This window comes from Sander vitreus, chromosome 6 (genome assembly GCF_031162955.1).
Source record: "Sander vitreus isolate 19-12246 chromosome 6, sanVit1, whole genome shotgun sequence".
NCBI lineage: Eukaryota > Metazoa > Chordata > Actinopteri > Perciformes > Percidae > Sander > Sander vitreus.
Window position 1 is genome coordinate 16,636,424 of NC_135860.1, and position 17,517 is coordinate 16,653,940.

General features: G+C 41.5%; 2 protein-coding genes across 2 annotated transcripts; both read right to left on the reverse strand.

The window, feature by feature from the left end:
- Nucleotides 1-3,572: 3,572 nt before the first annotated feature.
- On the reverse strand, nt 3,573-10,042 carry colq (collagen-like tail subunit (single strand of homotrimer) of asymmetric acetylcholinesterase). Its single transcript, XM_078251883.1, has 17 exons — nt 9,946-10,042; nt 9,171-9,280; nt 8,836-8,943; nt 8,012-8,056; nt 7,813-7,839; nt 6,902-6,973; nt 6,552-6,614; nt 6,349-6,375; nt 6,192-6,236; nt 6,048-6,083; nt 5,859-5,939; nt 5,497-5,593; nt 4,746-4,876; nt 4,188-4,307; nt 3,953-4,094; nt 3,744-3,846; nt 3,573-3,642 (listed from the first exon to the last, which is right to left on the reverse strand). The coding sequence occupies exons 1-17, from the start codon at nt 10,040-10,042 to the stop codon at nt 3,573-3,575; spliced, it is 1,374 nt and encodes a 457-aa protein (XP_078108009.1).
- Nucleotides 10,043-11,098: 1,056 nt separating this feature from the next.
- On the reverse strand, nt 11,099-17,372 carry hacl1 (2-hydroxyacyl-CoA lyase 1). The gene is made up of 17 exons (XM_078253144.1): nt 17,166-17,372; nt 16,810-16,914; nt 16,665-16,705; nt 16,500-16,580; nt 16,314-16,386; nt 16,161-16,238; nt 15,932-16,026; nt 15,711-15,823; nt 15,445-15,580; nt 15,063-15,168; nt 14,742-14,825; nt 14,494-14,595; nt 14,160-14,314; nt 13,369-13,527; nt 13,175-13,282; nt 12,799-12,985; nt 11,099-11,353 (listed from the first exon to the last, which is right to left on the reverse strand). Exons 1-17 carry the CDS (start codon nt 17,214-17,216, stop codon nt 11,321-11,323), a joined length of 1,707 nt encoding a protein of 568 aa, XP_078109270.1. The 5' UTR covers nt 17,217-17,372; the 3' UTR covers nt 11,099-11,320.
- Nucleotides 17,373-17,517: the final 145 nt, after the last annotated feature.

Sequence of the window (17,517 nt, forward strand, 5' to 3'; positions counted from 1 at the left end):
TATCGTAGTGAAATATGTTATTAATGTCTTATATTTTGTATCAGATAGGAACCCAGAGGTAAAATAATGTTTCTGTTAATTAAAGGTGTAGTAGATAAGACTTAACACTTAAAACTAACTTTCTGTCATATTTGCTGAAACTGACCCTATGTTTGAGTAGGACTACATGAAGCAGATAATAAAAAATAAAAGAAATCCAGAAATCCTCTGGCACCACCTACAGCCTGTTGTGTGATTTGCAAAAATCCACAGCTCCCTGTTCAGATGCACCAATCAGGGCCGGGGGGTGTCTAACTGCAAGTCAATCACTGCTCATGCACACACATTCATTCTCAATGAAATAAAACCAGACACGCCACACAGCTGACACGCTCACGCCACGCAGGCAGTGTGCAAGTGGCCTAAGTCCTGGATCTTCGCAATCCTACCTACAGCACTTTTAAGGCCATCATCTTAGGCCAACCTTGGCAACGTTAATGTTGTTAAGTGTGTAATTGATCCTCAGCCCTTTACATTTCACTTGTCAACTGAACAAATACTGTAGACGAGTAAGCAAAAGATAGTAAATCTGCACATGTGTTCTAGTTTGGCGAAACAACAGTGGCACTGAGCTAAAATAACACCTTTGCATACTTTGCTGTGAGTGTTTTGCATGTGCAGCAGTAGTGTGTCCTCTGCCAGGACCACAGCACCCTGCACGCCAGCCATTCCTGCTTATAGGTCAAGGATTCTGCAACAGCTGTAATGCTACACCACCAAGCCTGCACTAAAATAACCCCTTTTGTTGGAAAAAGTTTTTGATTTCAGTTCATCAACTTAATACCTGTGAGAGCTCAAATTAAATCCTGCTTCCTACAAATTTAACTCTATGACATTGTCTTTGAAAGAGAAATAAAATCCACAACAAACAGCTATTAGTTAATCAATTAATTTGTACCTAATTCAATTTTATTTATAGTGTCAAATCATAACAGATGTTATCTCAGGACACTTTACAGAGTAGGTCTAGACCACCCTCTATAATTTAAGAGAATGCTCAAAGTTCACGAACTCCACAAATGGAGCACAGATCTTTTTATTACGGAGCAGTAGAATCAGCTTGGCCACCGCTTCTCCAGTGACATTTAGTGCTGTACTGAGACATCTGTGGTACAAATCTGATTGGCCTGGTCAGGGGAATGCACATGATGGGATAAATACGCCAAGGTAAGCTTTTACTCGGGCATCTCAGCAGACAAATTGTCCTGATGTGATTTAGAAAAGAAATATGGCATGCTAATAGAGTTATATGGTTGCGTCCAGCCTCAAACATCTCTGCTGCAACACTGGCTGGCTGCCCGTGCCCAACCTGTATCACTGTGCCTCATCTTCAGGCACAGACTCAGCTCTGAGGGGGCTTCATCGAGACAGAATGAAAAGCTGAAAAAACCCATTGTCATGTCTGAGAAAAGGTTCACTGTGTGGTCTGGTAACTATTTAGTCTTACGCAGCACTTTGCAAGGAGCTGCTGACAGCATCTTTTTTCCACTTGATAGATATCTGCTTCTTCTTTTTTTACAGTGAGTGCTCTGAAAGAACATCAATAGCATCTCTATCGCTGTCTTTAGGCTTTTTGCACAGCCTCCCAATCACTGTCACCACTTGCTCACAACACACAGCAAGCAAAGCCGCTGACAAACCCCTGACCAAAGTTTAAAGATGCATGTGTGTTAAGACAGAGTGAAAAGCTTTGATTGATTTAAATTCCTGTTTTATTTCTTTTTAAAATGATCAACAACTGCAGTATAAATCATATCAGAGTAATAAAACAAAATGAGCTTTCACTATCCCAGTCACAGTGCATAATATATTTGATAAAGCCTTACAGTACGTTACCACATGCATGTTATGTTTCAGCATTGGTGTGCATACATAGTAGAGAATACAGTACAGCAGCACAGGCCACAGACAGCACATTCAACACAGTTTCCAAAAGGGATTTCAGCTTTGTGCATGGCACAGTTCATCACTATAATATAAGGTGTGTCATACGTACAGTACTTCGCTACACTCTGGGCAGAGCAAGGCTGATATTTCTTAAGACACCTGCTACACTGATGAATGCGATGATTTACAAAACAGAAGCGTGGAAGCGTTTCACAATCATTAGCATGGTATCACAAGCATGCAGAGACGATATAGTAACAGTCTTTATCTTTCGATTCCTTTTTTACAGAAGAACCACTTTATATAACACCTGACTACATCTATGTATGGCTGAGAACAGGTCATCCTTGGCACTGTGACTCATACAGTAGCTTATGGAAAATGTTAGCTTATATCAGCAAAGTCATTTTCACCATTGGTGCCCAACACACAGCACACTACATCTACACTGTTAAGTTTACTGTTGAGTTTCTGTGTTGCTGTTTATACTGTAAGACAGAAAGACTGGATAAAGAGGTATTAGAGTAAATACAGTAATGACCATAGAACAGACTGGAATTGAAATTCCTCCCCTTTAGCAGCTACATACTATCCCAGCCTTTCCTGTGCAGTGAGACAATTAAGAACATAACAGTTTCAAGCCTTCATATACAGTATATTTCATTTCTCATTGAAGCGCAGCGCTGGGAAGAAACTCGGGTTATCTGTGTGCTTCAGCATACAGTCACTGCCATTTAATTTACAAAGAGAGTAGTAGGGGTTGCCTTTGAAAGGTGCTGTGTGAGCTACATTACCTGTTGGTTCCTGAGACGTTTTTTTGGACTTAAGACTGAATGTCCCTGTCAAGCACAGTACCACCACAAGCTAATGAGGCCAAGTCGGCCTCTGAAGTGTGGCCTCCCGGTATAACAGTCTCACTGAAATATTACAAGTGCATAATTGATGCACCTCTATCTCCATCCCTAACCATACATATTGATCGTATTATATGCCTGGTTTTACCTTTTACAACTGAAATTCTTGATGTAATATTGAAACTACAAAGTACGAGCCTTGTGGCAATAATAAGTAAAGTGATGGGTTACATGCTTGGATAATGACAGCTGCTGTCATGGTCTTAGTAATCCCAGCCTCATGCAAATGCTGTGCACTGTCGTTGACGCTGCAGTAGAATACCTGAGGCCATGGCTCTGGATGTCCTACTGCCTCTCTTTCTTAACAGTAACTGGGTCAAGATTAATACGCCTCTGGCCCGGCTACTGCTCCTCTGCAACATCTCCCACTGGCACTTAATTAAGTCTTGGCTGTCACACAACTGTTGCATCCAGAGACTGATTCATGGTGAGGAGGCCAGTCTTAAGTCCTGCTTGTAAAGACTGAGTGCAGTTGGCCTGTGCATTTCCTATGTGTGGGTGAAGGTTTTTTCACCTCCACTGACCCGACTATAACTCCTGGGAGCTACGTGGCATCTCAGCAGCAATACAGAGGAGTTATATTTATATATATGTTTTGTTTTTTCTTTCAGCATAGAATCAGTGGCTGCCTCTACCTTCACAGTCTCTTGCTTGGAGCATTATTGTTCTTTTTTGCATGAAAATATTCCAAATAACACACAGAGGATCCCGCTGCACTGTCCAGCTTCCTCCTCAAGTGAAGTACTTGCAGTTTGTGGAGTCAATAACACAGTATGGTGTGCACTTGAGGTGACCATAGGACCTGCGAATAACAGGGGGAAAAGAAACAACCCTTCGGTCAGTTTAACATGTCAACAAAATAATTCTCACTTTTGTCAACATATAGTTGTATACGGTGCTTACCCTGGAAGATATGAATTACATGTCTGGTATCCAAAGTCCTTTCCATCACACTCCTCAGCCCCCTCATAGCGGTATCCGTCTCCACAGTAAGCGTGTTTACACTCTGTGGTAAGGGGAGACAACAGAGGTGGAGGGGTCAAGTTTTATGTGCACAGCAAAGTACAACTTAGGAGCTATAATAGACCACCTAACGTGGACACGTGACTTACTAACACAGCCGTCAGTGACAACTCTGTTTTTGTCGTCACACTCCTCCCCGCTGGAAATCTGCACGATCCCGTCACCACAGTAACCTTCATCATCAGGTGCATTTTCCATGGACTGGAACGGCGTCAACTGGAATGGAAAAGTCTTTTACAGAGTTTAAAAAAGTTGAAAAAAAAAGAAAAGTCAACATGTGTAAAACAAGATGAAATATTCTGATTTCGCTGCATGCAGTGGTACCTGGATTGGCAGCCAGCCATCAATGTCTTTGAAATAGAGAGATCTCTGGTCTTTGCGGAATGCCAGAGCATTATCTGTGTGAAGGCGCTCCAGTTCTTCCTCATTGCTTACAACGAATATCTGAAAGAAAAGCAAAGTGAGGAAATTGACTGTCATGTCTTCAATATTTAGTGCATTTGGAATTATATGGTTGGTGCAATGGAGTGCAATTTTTAGATATTGAGCATCAAAATGTAATATCTTAGCTGGCAGGATGTGTCTCAAAGCAATATTCATGTCCCCAGTAGGCGTACTTTTATCTCTCACAACTTTTTGTATTTAAATAATTAACTTAAAAGTTATTAAACCCCAATAACCCCCGGGTTTGTGAAAATAGCATCTATTAGCTTAATATCAGAGATTTTTAAATACAAACAGTATATTTTATTAAAAGCCCTTAACATTGTTGAAACATAATTGTGATTTTTTTTTTTTTTCAGTGATGTGTCAAATGATTAAGTGCATCACAAAATACCGTACATAACTTTTTTGCTGTCGACAAAACTATTAATTCCTCACCGCCGGTACTTTGGGATAGTTTCCTCTAGAAGGATAATCATCAAATGGAGAATTACTGAGAGGGCTGCAGCTACACTTTCCAGGAGGCCCTGGTGGACCACGTGCACCCTTTGTTCCAACCATGTACAGTCCTAAACATAACCAGAGAGGAGAAAATATTATATAAAAAAGACACAAAACATGTTTCAAGTAACTAAAGTGAGGAGCTAAAGTGAAGTGTTGTTGAGATTACAGTCTACACAGCTGATATACATACTGTATGCCATGAAATGTACTATCTTTGATTCATCTATCAAGAAGCAAAGGCAATCAACTTAACTTAATTCACTCAGAAACCTCATCAACCTCATCAAGATTACAAATGTCACATTATCTGGTGACATAATATTTGTAAAACTGCAGGGAGGCTCGCCATCTGTAAATCCATTTTAGGCACATGATGTCATGACAACATTCACCTCGGGAGATAAAGTTTCTCTGGTGCTAAATAAGACTGCCGGTGTTACCTCTATACACTGGTCTAAAGTGTGCTTCCTTCTGCTGACACAGGTGTTTGCTGCTTCTCACACCAGTAGCACAGCTTTTCACACACTCTCAGAGAATGTGCAGAGCCACACACAAATCAATCCCTTTAAAGGGGACATAGGTAAATTCATGCCCTGACTGAACAAGATGTCAGTTTTTGTTTTTAAATTATTATACTCGAGAGTTTTAAATCTGTTGGAAAATGGAAAAAGGTAGAAGTTCTTACCTGTGGCAGGTGAACCAGGAGGACCAGGGTTACCTGGAATCCCCTGTGGGCCTGCAGGTCCCATAGGACCAACGCGGCCCGTGTCTCCTTTCCCTCCCTGAAACACGATCCAAACATTACACAAGGTGGTCATATTTTAAACGTTTATTTACATAATGTTTCAGAGATCAAAAGGTTTACAACTAATACTTAATCCTGAGTGTGCAATAAGACATTTTGGGCTTAGAAAAGTATTTTTTACGAGTGCACATAAATTAGATTTGGAAGAGAAATCATTAAAACAGAAATAACAGTTTCATTTGAGCAACACAAATCTAATGAAACAATGCAATCAAAATGTCACATGTCCACAGACTCCTCACCTGCTTGCCTCTCTTCCCTGGTCGGCCAGTGGGTCCTCTGTTTCCTGAGATCCCAGGTTCTCCTTTTGGACCCATTTCACCCTGCACAACAAATCAGATTGACTCAACGTTCAATTTGGTAAGATTTGGAAAGTTGTAATCCTGTGGAACAAATTCAAAACTCCTCCTGTGTTTAAATGTGTTTCTCACTTTCTGTCCAAGCATTCCTGGGAAACCCATCCCACCCTGTGGATAAAGAACAGTCAATTATATTATCAATTTAGATTACATACAGCAGATATACACTCTAGTACTGCTACATTCGCAACAACCCTACTGATAAACTCTGCCCACCTTGTCTCCTTTTACTCCACTTTCACCGCGATCGCCTCGAGAACCCTGATGGATTACAGTGTGTTACATCACATTAGGTCGATATGAAAAAGAGATCTTAAGCAATATATCCTATTGCATTTTCTACTGAATGATAATTACCAAAACTGTTCCATACCTTTTCCCCTTTATACCCAGGTAAACCCTAGAATTAAAGATACAAAACATCCAAGATGAAATAAAGTAGTGTTAGGGTGAGATCATGCCAGATCATATACATATATATATATATATATATATATATATAGTATATATATATAGATATATATATATATATATGGGCATATATATATATATATATAGTTCATATGTATCTCATACCCTTGGCCCAATTGGTCCTCTAGCTCCAGGCAAACCCATCAGCCCCGGGTCACCTTTCTCACCCTGACAGAAAAACATTCGGAATAAGACAAATGTGGATTGGCTTCATTTATTTAGACACAAACCCAAATATTACCCACACCCCAAAACAGAAATTATGAGTGCAGACTTTGAATTTAAGGTTCTTTTATACTATTTAAATCCAGCATTTATATAGAAAAGTTTGTTACATAACAGAAATATCAACACTCATAGCTAACACTCATCTACCCTACCTTGTATTGGCACTTACTGGTCTCATCTCATGCCATATTTTATATCATCTACATTATGAGGTCTGACTTACTCACTTTGGGCCCACTTGGTCCAGGCCATCCAGCTGGTCCTTCTTTCCCAGGAAGTCCAATAGGACCTGTCCGACCCTGAAGGGAGACATCACTTTTAACACGTGATCTCAGATATAGAAATACCTAATTTAACAATTACGGTCACAGCTGCAGTAATCGGATTATGAAATCAGGGCCTCTTAAAAAAAGAAAGAAAATAAATCTAAGTGCAGGATTTGCTGCATAAACTGACAGCCTGCTTGCTACAGTAGTTATCAGACACTGCTGCACATGTAGGGGGAGAATGACTTTAACGAGCCCTGTCACTTTGCTCTCTTTAATTAAATGATGGGCTGTATATAGAACAGGAGCCCGTGCTTGTGGGAAATAAAATGATTTATGACCTGGCTGAAGCACTAAGCTAAATTGCACTGCAGTGCTGCAAAGCTGCTCAGTCAGGCCACCAGCCAGGGAGGCTCTCCCACTGGGACGCTTTTGCTGCTCAACCACAGCGACCGATCATTTAAGGAGGTCACTTCTCTTCTGCCAGCCCTGATCAAACACTGTGCTCTGAGCTTTCAATAAAGCTGTGTGGGCTTGATCCTTCTGTTCTAATAGAAAGGGAGGGCCCTCTGACAGTGAGGTATGATGCTGGATGTCTTTGAGTGGTCAATACTGAGGCGATATATGCTCCCTTTCACTGAGGAGGAGACCATCCCTCTGCCATCAAAACAGCCCGTCTCATCCCTTGCATCCTGTCAGTGTGTCTATGTTGTCTCCTGTCAAGGTTGTACATGCTCACAATTCCTTGATATACACAACCAGGCAATGACAGCACTCTGAGTTAGAGCTAGCAAGCGGGCGGAGACACTGTATCTCATATTTGAGTAAATCCACTTAGCGGAGAATATGGAGTGATTAATGGAGACTCTCACCTTTTGCCCAGGTCTTCCGATTTCTCCCTGACAACAGGATGCGGAGGAGGGGACAAGGACAGTAGCTACTTAATACACTTCCAGCAAGCATCTTTCAGTCAATTAAACATGAGCTTACAAAATAATGGGTAGCTTGTAAAATGTATAATGAGCTACATAAATGAAATGAGACTAGAACATGGGTAAGTAAACTGCTTACCCTTTCTCCCTTAGGCCCTCCTATCCCAGGTAATCCAGGTGGACCCTGGTGGTCATAATAAACAGCATATATAAGCCATTGCTCATAAATCTCAGAGATATCTATCTAAATTACTTTTATTGTCCACAACATCCCACCACAAAGTCATGTCTGCTTCTGGGAGACCACAGATGCATTCAATTAGCTAAAAGCTGAGTGGCCACTATTGATTTCAAAGTGCCTTGTGGGTCTTTTTTTATAAACTGAAACGCTGCAGCAGTCCAGTTGGTGCTGTAACAGCCTTTAACAATCATTTGGTACATGTGCTTTTCGCTTATGAAATGCTGGGCTAACAGAGGACGAGGTTTAATACTGACCTAAAATGTCTTTATATCTTTCATCACCAGAGTACACAAACATACAGACACATGTTTGAGTTGGTAATCCCTGGAATTTACGCGACCCAGTACGCCTTTCCAGGCAGACAGCTCTTCGGACGTTTCTGAGAATGATGTGTGGGGCACTGGCAGCCAGTGGAAAAAGGCTATTTGTGTCTGAGCTAAATGTAGAGCGTTAATGGGCCACTGTGTTGCATGGGCCAGAGAAATCCCCATCTCCTGCTTTGCAGGAACTCTCAAGTTGGAGAAGAGATGGGGCTGATACGTTGTTGGAGTACTGATTCTTAACACCTCGAAACAACAGAGACAGTCTGTGATTTAGCCATACTGACAGTGAATCCTACGTAAGTCAAATTGTGGGAGGTGTGTTGGAATGGCGTAATGATGCTAATGCCAGATCTGCAGCACATTATTCATGCTGTGATGACCATGATGTCTGGATCCTACCTGAGGGCCAGAGGGACCAGCAGGCCCACGGGGGCCTGGGACACAGGCAGAACCTTTGTCCTCATTGCCCCACTCTGACTCCCCACCATTATTTGAAATGTCTTCATTCTGTAAAATGAAAATAAGAATTCTGTATTTCTTGTACAGCTTTGACAAAGTATGAAATTCATCCCATTCTTGACATGACAATTCAAACTGTGTTCCACCATCGGAGTGTTATCATGGTATCATTCGGGGGTCAAAAGGCAGTTAAGTGTGGGGCAGTTTGGAAATCGCCCAAGGACATATCAACAGTCAGATATTCCACAATAGAAAGTCACATGACTTTGACTCACATGAGTGTGGCGGCGCCAAAGTGAAGGGGGTGGAGGAAACAGTGGGGGTGGAGGTGGACTCAGTAAACAGCATGGGCTGAATCTTCTCTGCTGCTCCTGGGATCTGAGAGCTGTGCAAGGTGTGCATGCAGTCAATCACACAGGCAATGATGCCAGGTGTCAAAATCAGAAGAAGACAGTCAGAAGAGGTCATGTTTATGTTGTCTTCTGCAACAACTGAATGTCAAACCTCTTCAATAATCAATAATAATAATAATCAACATTATGCCTTGACACATGGACATGCACAGGCAACTGTGGCACATATAATGTGACATGTGACAACAAATATCACACACATACAGTCAGAATGGTGGTCAGAGAGGTTAGAACATGCAGGAGCAGCATTAAGCGAAAGGGAAACAGGTGCAAACTATCAAATCATTACACCCATCCAGCAGAGTTCATAGAGCTGGACACAGATATGAAGTGCCTGTGCCTCTCACTGAAGGACTGGAGCTGGTCTCGCTATTTATAGAGGCATTTCCAGTCTACCTCATGGGGGACAAGAAAATAAAAACAAGTGTATTTTATAAAGATAATGAGCTCAAAATGAATCCCAAAACTATACATTTAGTATCCATGCTTTTACAGCCCAACTCCCTCAACACCTGTGCATGAATAGTACTGTATGTACAGTACAGTACACACACACACACACACACACACACACACACACACACACACACACACACACACACACACACACACAAGCTCAGGATTACAATATTCTTACCTGCTGGGAATGAAACAAAGCTATCCAGAAAAGAGGATTGAGCCAGGCCATAACAAAACCACAGTGGTAGATACAGTCCAAGAGTTAGAAGAGTCATGCTGCTCCAGATAGTTGCCTGACTTTATTTCTGAGCCACAGCAGCCCTCACACGCTGCCTTTCTCTCTCCCTCTCTCCTCACTGTCCTCTCCCTATGCTCCCCTCCCTCTCTGCTCGCTCTGCTCCGTCTCCTTTACGTCCTCAGAAGAGGGTACGCCGACCAATGCCCATTAAATCTTTCCTCTGCATCAGTGTGCGCTAAAATTACAGGAGACAGCCCGCCAGTTGCTTCGAGTGCCAATATTAGATCTCTACTACTGCAGGGGGTGCCTTTTATTGTTTCCACTCCTCTTACAGGGGGACTTATCATGACTAACCTTCAGTTGGCTTTCCTGCAAGATATTCAAATAGGATTATACATGCGGTGTAATTTGTGCATCCTAAGACGACTTTCATGATTTTATCTGTTTATGTGTAATTATTAGTCCATCTTTTTGTATGCAGTACACTTTGCATCCCCCTGTGCATTGTGGTGTCCATTTAGTCCAGGCCAGATTATTTTTTATTGCCTAGCTTGTCCTGCAAAATTAAGTGTCTGCATTTCCAAGGAGGCTTTGTTGGATGTGAGTTATAAAAACCTTGGAAATACAAGCGATATTAATTAACACTTTAACTGTAGTGGTATGAAAATTATATAGTTTGCATAGACTACTAGAGTGGACAAAATGTATCATTTAAGTTTGCAGGAGATTGTGAGATAAGAATGCAACTTGATATAAACTACTAACAAACATGAATCTAATAAAAACAATCAAACTGTGCACTCACTCACAAAATATGTAGATATTGCATGAGTGTCACTGCTGCTAGAAACCCTGTGTCCATGTGTTTTAAGATGTCGCTGACAAGGAATGAATATATGCAATTTGGACAAATCTGGACCAAAGTGTTCTTCAGCACCTAGTTGACCATAAAGTGACATTTTCACTTTCCCAGCAATTTAATAGGCTAAGGATCCATACACTGTGCTTTAATAACATTACTGAATACATTTTCTATGTGAAAGGAAAAAAGAAACAGATTTGACATAAAGGAATAAAGACGAATAACATTCAGTGCATGTGTGAAAATGTTTTATTGTTGTATTAATTCTTTTGTTAATTTTAATACTGTTGTGTAGTAAGAATTTATACAATAAATTCAGTTATTTCATGAAAACAATCACAAAAAAAACAAAAGTAGCTTTATATTTTTCCCAGGTTGCATTTCCCAGGGAAAACAGTTACTGCTGTTCTGATAATGTTCAGGACGGAGGAGGAAGCAGATCCTTCTTTCAGTCTAAAGGTTGGAGCGTGTGAGCCAAGGAAACTCCTGCAAATACAGAGATAGATGATAAGGCTATTTTATGTAATGGTCAATGTTGAGTCCATTTAGTCTCCAGTGGATGTACCCTGAGTTTTGCCAAACACAGGGTACCTCCATGTTAAATTGTAGACTTTTTAAGACCGTTTTAATACCACTTAGGGTGACATTTAATGCCAAGAAAGAGATTCATTTCCCAAGAATTATTTACCGAGTAATGTTACCTCAATTTATTAAAACATTTTGAGACGATAAATAGTGCATGCACTGTTTGAGACTCAGCTTTAAACCTGAATATGGATAACAGTCAGGAGGCACATACTGAGGGCAGCACACCTCAAATAAAGGGACACGTCTTTCTCCTGGTCACAGAGAGCTCAGCACCATGGATACAGCCCTCAATACAACCTTCAAACATGTCTGCGAAGGGTTGCATGGATACATTCAACATAAACACAGAGGGCCATGCTTTCTAATTATGGGGACCCTGAAATAGAAAGGTCAGGTTGGTGTGAGGTGGAGGGATTGTGAGGAATACAATAGTTCTGCAGAGCACCTGGAGTGTGTGGATTACTGTTCAGTGAGGCATGTCAGCCACACAGCCCTTTAAGGATGAGACGAGAGCCGTTTGTTGCTCTACACTACTCATGAACTCAGATGATGCTGCTTTTAATCACGCCTGGCTCTGCTGCTGCGACTGTCAATGTCATTCGAGTCATTGTCCATCTCTTTTCTGTGCTACTTCCTGGGGGGGGGGGGACCAGGTAAATATGAGACAGGGAGCTGAACCCGACTCGCAACCTTTGGTCATATATACTGCCACACGTCTGAAGTGCTCACTGTCATCACGTCATGTCTGCAAGGGTGCTGTGCCGCAAAGGGGATAAAATGTGGTATGAGACGAGACTTAAGATCTCAATCATCATGACCTATGCCAAGGTTTTTAACCCTTTAATCCAGACTCTCTGGGAGTCTGCAAAAAGTGTGCATAAGTCACGGATTTGGGCAGTTTAGGCCCCGTACGTGCCCATAAGGTCGGCAAACCTACAAGTGAACAGAAGTCTTGACATTTGGATTCAGCCATGGACATCTATTGTGAAGTGGGTATTCTGTTCTAATGACTCAACATTTATCCGGTGGTGGTGCCATGACGCCTTGTGAATGAGGACCTTTTAACCGTTCAAATTTCACTTTTTTGGGGCATTGATCATGTTGGAGAAAGCAGAAGGAAAGTGGCGTTACAACATCAATTACATCCTCCACCACAAGGGGGCGTGGCATTTCCACAGGATCAATGCTGAGGATTTCCTGCCTGTCATTACGAAGAAGCCATTTAGAGAAAAAAGGACTCCAACTTCACAATAAAACTCCTGTGGATCTTTCATTTTGACCTGCACTTCTGGATGACTGAGATGATGACTCTACTACATGTATTCCTGACAGGTGACAGTTACCTGCTGTTTTCTGTCGGAGGAAGGGTCGATGAGCACATTTAGGAGACTTGGTCTCTCCCAGTCACTCAGGCTAAGCTGTAAAGCACTGCGCAGCTCCTCCACCGTCCTCACCAGGAACCCTCGACCTCCAAACGCTGTCATGACCTCATCATAGCGTGCCTCAGGTAGGAGGGTCACAGGAGGGGCTCTGACAAGCAACATGATGACGTGAGATACATTGCATTACATCACAGCTGATTACATGTAGGAAGGTATTATAGTGAATGTGTTATGTTCACATTCCCAATAATGTGTGACTCACATCACAGCTGATTACATGTAGGAAGGTATTATAGTGAATGTGTTATGTTCACATTCCCAATAATGTGTGACTCACATAGATGTCAGATCTCCCATTTTTGCCATTTCTTTCCACGTCTCAGGATCCACTCCGCTGTAAATACCATTATTATTGACCACAATGATGACCACAGGTAGATTATACCTGTTAAACAAAGAGACATGTGCAATTAAGTAGCAGTGGGGGATTGAAGTGTATATATTGTAAAGGAAGGGAGGCAACCAACCCACCTGCACATGGTTTCAACTTCCATGCCAGAAAATCCAAAGGCACTGTCTCCTTCCACACAGACTATCCTTTGGTTTTTATTCTCACTCCTCTCCACAGCGGCTGCTGCTATAGCGAAACCCAGGCCTACTCCCATTGTTCCAAATGTACCAGCATCCAACCTGCACATTGTCAGGATTAGCTAACAACAATGTACTCAAATGTACACAGACTTGAAAGCTTACTTTCGTCAACAGTGGATCTTCACAACATGTTTTACTGTAAAATGCATATTTGCTGGGTTTGAATAAACTGCTCATACTCACGAGCATAGTGGTTTACAAAAGTTCAAAGTTTTTTTTTTAAAGAAATGATTGTTATTACGGAGGAGATGGCACAATTGCCTGATACCATATGGACCTGAATTTAGTTCAGTTCATTAGTTAATTTCAACTTAATATAATTTTGAAGTGGGTATCGGGTATCATGGGTATTAATGGGTATGGGTATTAAACTCATCTTGATAGCACCTCAGGCTCTGAGATACTCTACCCCTGAAAGTCTTTGACACAAATCCTTGTAAAGCATCATTTGAAAATGTACATGGAAAGGGCTCTGGCAAAATTCCCCAAAAATGCATGCTCTTTGAGAAGTCTGGGATAACCAAATTCAGCTAAGCATTTAGGGAGAGGCATTACCATTTACATAAATTAAAGTAAGTATTAAGTAAGTTAAGTAAGTTCATACATAAACAGTGAACTGGGGCAAACTCGTAACACAGTTGAGAAGTGCTGTTTCAACGAGACTGTCTTGCCTGTGTCGAGGCAGGTAGTTGTTCAACATAGTGCGTCCTATGTCCATAGTGTTTGCACCCTCACTGACAATGATACAGTCATGTGGCAGCAGCTGGGAAACGTGATGAAACACTGTGTAGTAGTTCATGGGCACTGTTGACTGAAGAGCGAGCGCCTGTGGATAGAGAAAGGACAAAAATGCATAAATAATAATACAATAATAGACAACATCTAAATGGATCAAATACATAATGTTAAATTATTGTCATCAGCATGGGACATTCTGAGAACACTTTGAGTAACCACACACACAGTAACATATCACAGGCTTTACAAAAGTGTGTCTAAACTCACCTTTGATATTTTTGCATTAGCAGCAATTTTGTCCTTCAGTGTGCTCCACCATTCTGTATCAGAGGGATATTTCCAGCCATCGTTACGGATGCCCCCCAGAAGCTGAACAAAACAACAAACAATGAACCAAAGACATAATCACTTTATACACACACACACACACACACACACACACACACACACACGCATGCACGCACAAGAGATTAATAAAGAAATGTGAGATTGTGTGCCGAATGAGTTGCAGTTACCTGAGTGACAATAGAGTTGATGTCTCCCAGGAGAGCAACAGCAGGCTTCACATTGTTTCCTATCTCCTCAGCACAAAGGTCAACCTGCATACAGAGCACAATCATGTTAAATTTTAAAACAGCACAATGTTGGCAGCAACAGTGAAACACAGTGCAGGAAATATGGCCCAAAAACACATAAAATGCACTGGCATGACAATATTAAAGTATTTACACCAATGCTTTACACCATAAAGGTATTCTTAACACCGTTTTTGAGGGTATCAAAGGCAACACTGATTTCCCAGAAATCTAAGACACTTGGCTTGGTTATTTACATACCTGGATGATCTTGACATCAGGGTCGAATCTAGGTGGCAGACCAAAATGCAGGATCCAATTCAGCCTGGCTCCAAGCAGAAGCACAACGTCAGCCTGGAGAAGGGCTCTTTATAACAGAAACAGCAGAGGACGAGGCGGAGTAACATTGAGTTAAAACAAAAACGTAACAAAGAAATTAAGTGTATGCATAGAATAAACAGTATTAGATATAAAACTACATCTGAATAAAAAAATACTAATTGTGACACATACATCCATTACTTAGTAATGGAGGTTCAGGATGTTTCCTTCATATATAGGATGATAATGATAATATTGGCTAAAGTAATTGTAGTTTACACTTTTTGATCCCTTCACATTTTTATAGTGAGAGGAGGCCGACCTTGAGCGGGCAGCAGCCACACAGTTGGGGTGATCATCAGGTAGGACCCCTTTCCCCATTGGGGTGGGCAGAAATGGCAGACCGCTCTTTTCCACAAACTCCCTCAGAGCAGTTTCAGCTCGGCCATAGGCTGCCCCTGTTGGGCACAACAATACTCATATTATCGTGACTTATTTAAGGAACTACTCTGATTCACCAGAGATGGAGAAAAAGTTATGGTTTCTAGCTCATTCAATGTAACAGAGAGAGTAAAAATGTTACAGTACCTTTGCCAATGATGACTAAGGGTCTTTTAGCTGCTTTCAAGACAGATACGGCTTCAGTGATTGCACCGTGGTGAGCCAAACTCACCGGTGGAGATGGACAGCAGGACACAACTCTGCAGGAGAAACACACTTCTTTGAATATCTACACACCTGGAATCACGGAAGTGATACTATGCAGAAGAAATATTCATTTAAAAAAAACTGCAAAAATCACAGCAAACCTGACATCGCTCCTGTCCACTTTAGCATTGACCATGTCCCCTGCAATATCCACATAACAAGCACCTGGACGTCCGTACATGCTGGTGCGAACTGCCTGTGAGCAAACAAACACAATAACATTTAAAATCACGTTTGTGTTGATGTCATCTAACTATGCAAAATCTCGTATTTAGTCTGCTGTGATAAAGAAAACAAGACAGACAATATAACAATACGCTCGTATATTACCTTCTCTATCACTGAAGGGATGGCTTCCAGACTGCTGGGTCTGGCAGAGAACTTGCTATAAAGGCGACATGTTTCCACCTAGCAACAAATGAAAAATAGTATCAATTTAATGAAACACCAGCGGGCCAAAATCCACATGAAAGCGTGCATCACCTGAGGAAACTCCTGAAAGGCTCCTGCTGTTTCCTGGTTTCGATCTGCAGAACCTCCAATAACAACCACCGGCCTGTGCAAAAAACACACACTTTATAAAGATGTGACCTGTGGTACACAGGAGACATGATAAAACAGTTTACACTGCCAGCTGCATAAAAGCACCATCAGTTTGTCAAGTCGTACCAGCAGTTCATGTTAGCGTTAGCCATTCCACCCAGAGCATGGATGAGTCCAGGTCCAGACACCACCAGGCAGGCACCTGGTCTGGATACAAACAACCACAAGAGACAGCAAGATAAAAGATACAACCAGCTGCTCACATCTGTTCAGTTACCAAATGTCTCTCACCTCCCAGTGAGATATCCAATGGCAGATGCTGCATAGCACGCCTGTTGTGTGACATAATGTATTGTATATTACTATATCATTGTGTTGTTAAGAATTATAATTGCAGGTAAATAGCAGTGTAGCAGAATAATAATAAGTGTTTTACCGCTTGTTCGTTGCGCATTCCCACATATTTGATCCCTGCAGCCTGAGCAGCCATAGCCACTTCTATGACAGGAACACCGACTATCCCAAACATGTACTCCACATTCTGCAGGGGCAGAAATGCTCTTTGACAAACCGACACTGAAATATACGAGTTTAAGTGAAGTAATTTACTGTATTAAACTTGACTGCGCAACCTTTGAACTTTGACACACTTTTTTTTAACGAGATACATGCGTAGTTACATTGTAACAGTTCAGTACAGACACAGAAAAGTGAATGTATTAGCTACAGGTTACAAACATACAGAAGTTAGACACTTCATAAATATTCGCAATGTTTTTTAAACGATGTTACCTGGGCCTTTAGAGACTCAGCAATCAGCTGAGCTCCTGTCACTTCGTCCATCGCTGTTCAGAGACTGTTGGCTACGAGTTATTATTACACTGTGTACCTACAAAGGTACAAGAAAGGTCAAACTGTCATGTTGCAACTACCAGCTACATGGACAAGTTTCTTGTTTGCTACAATCCTCTGAATGTATCTGCCCCTGAATCCGCCCCGTTCCTATCGCTTCCGGGTTGCAAGCCAATCACGGGAGGCACTACGCGTGACCTCACACAAGGGACAACCACATCTCCTTGCAGGCTGATATATTACTAAAAAATACAATGCATAGACAAATGTACTCAACACATAATTTTTACAC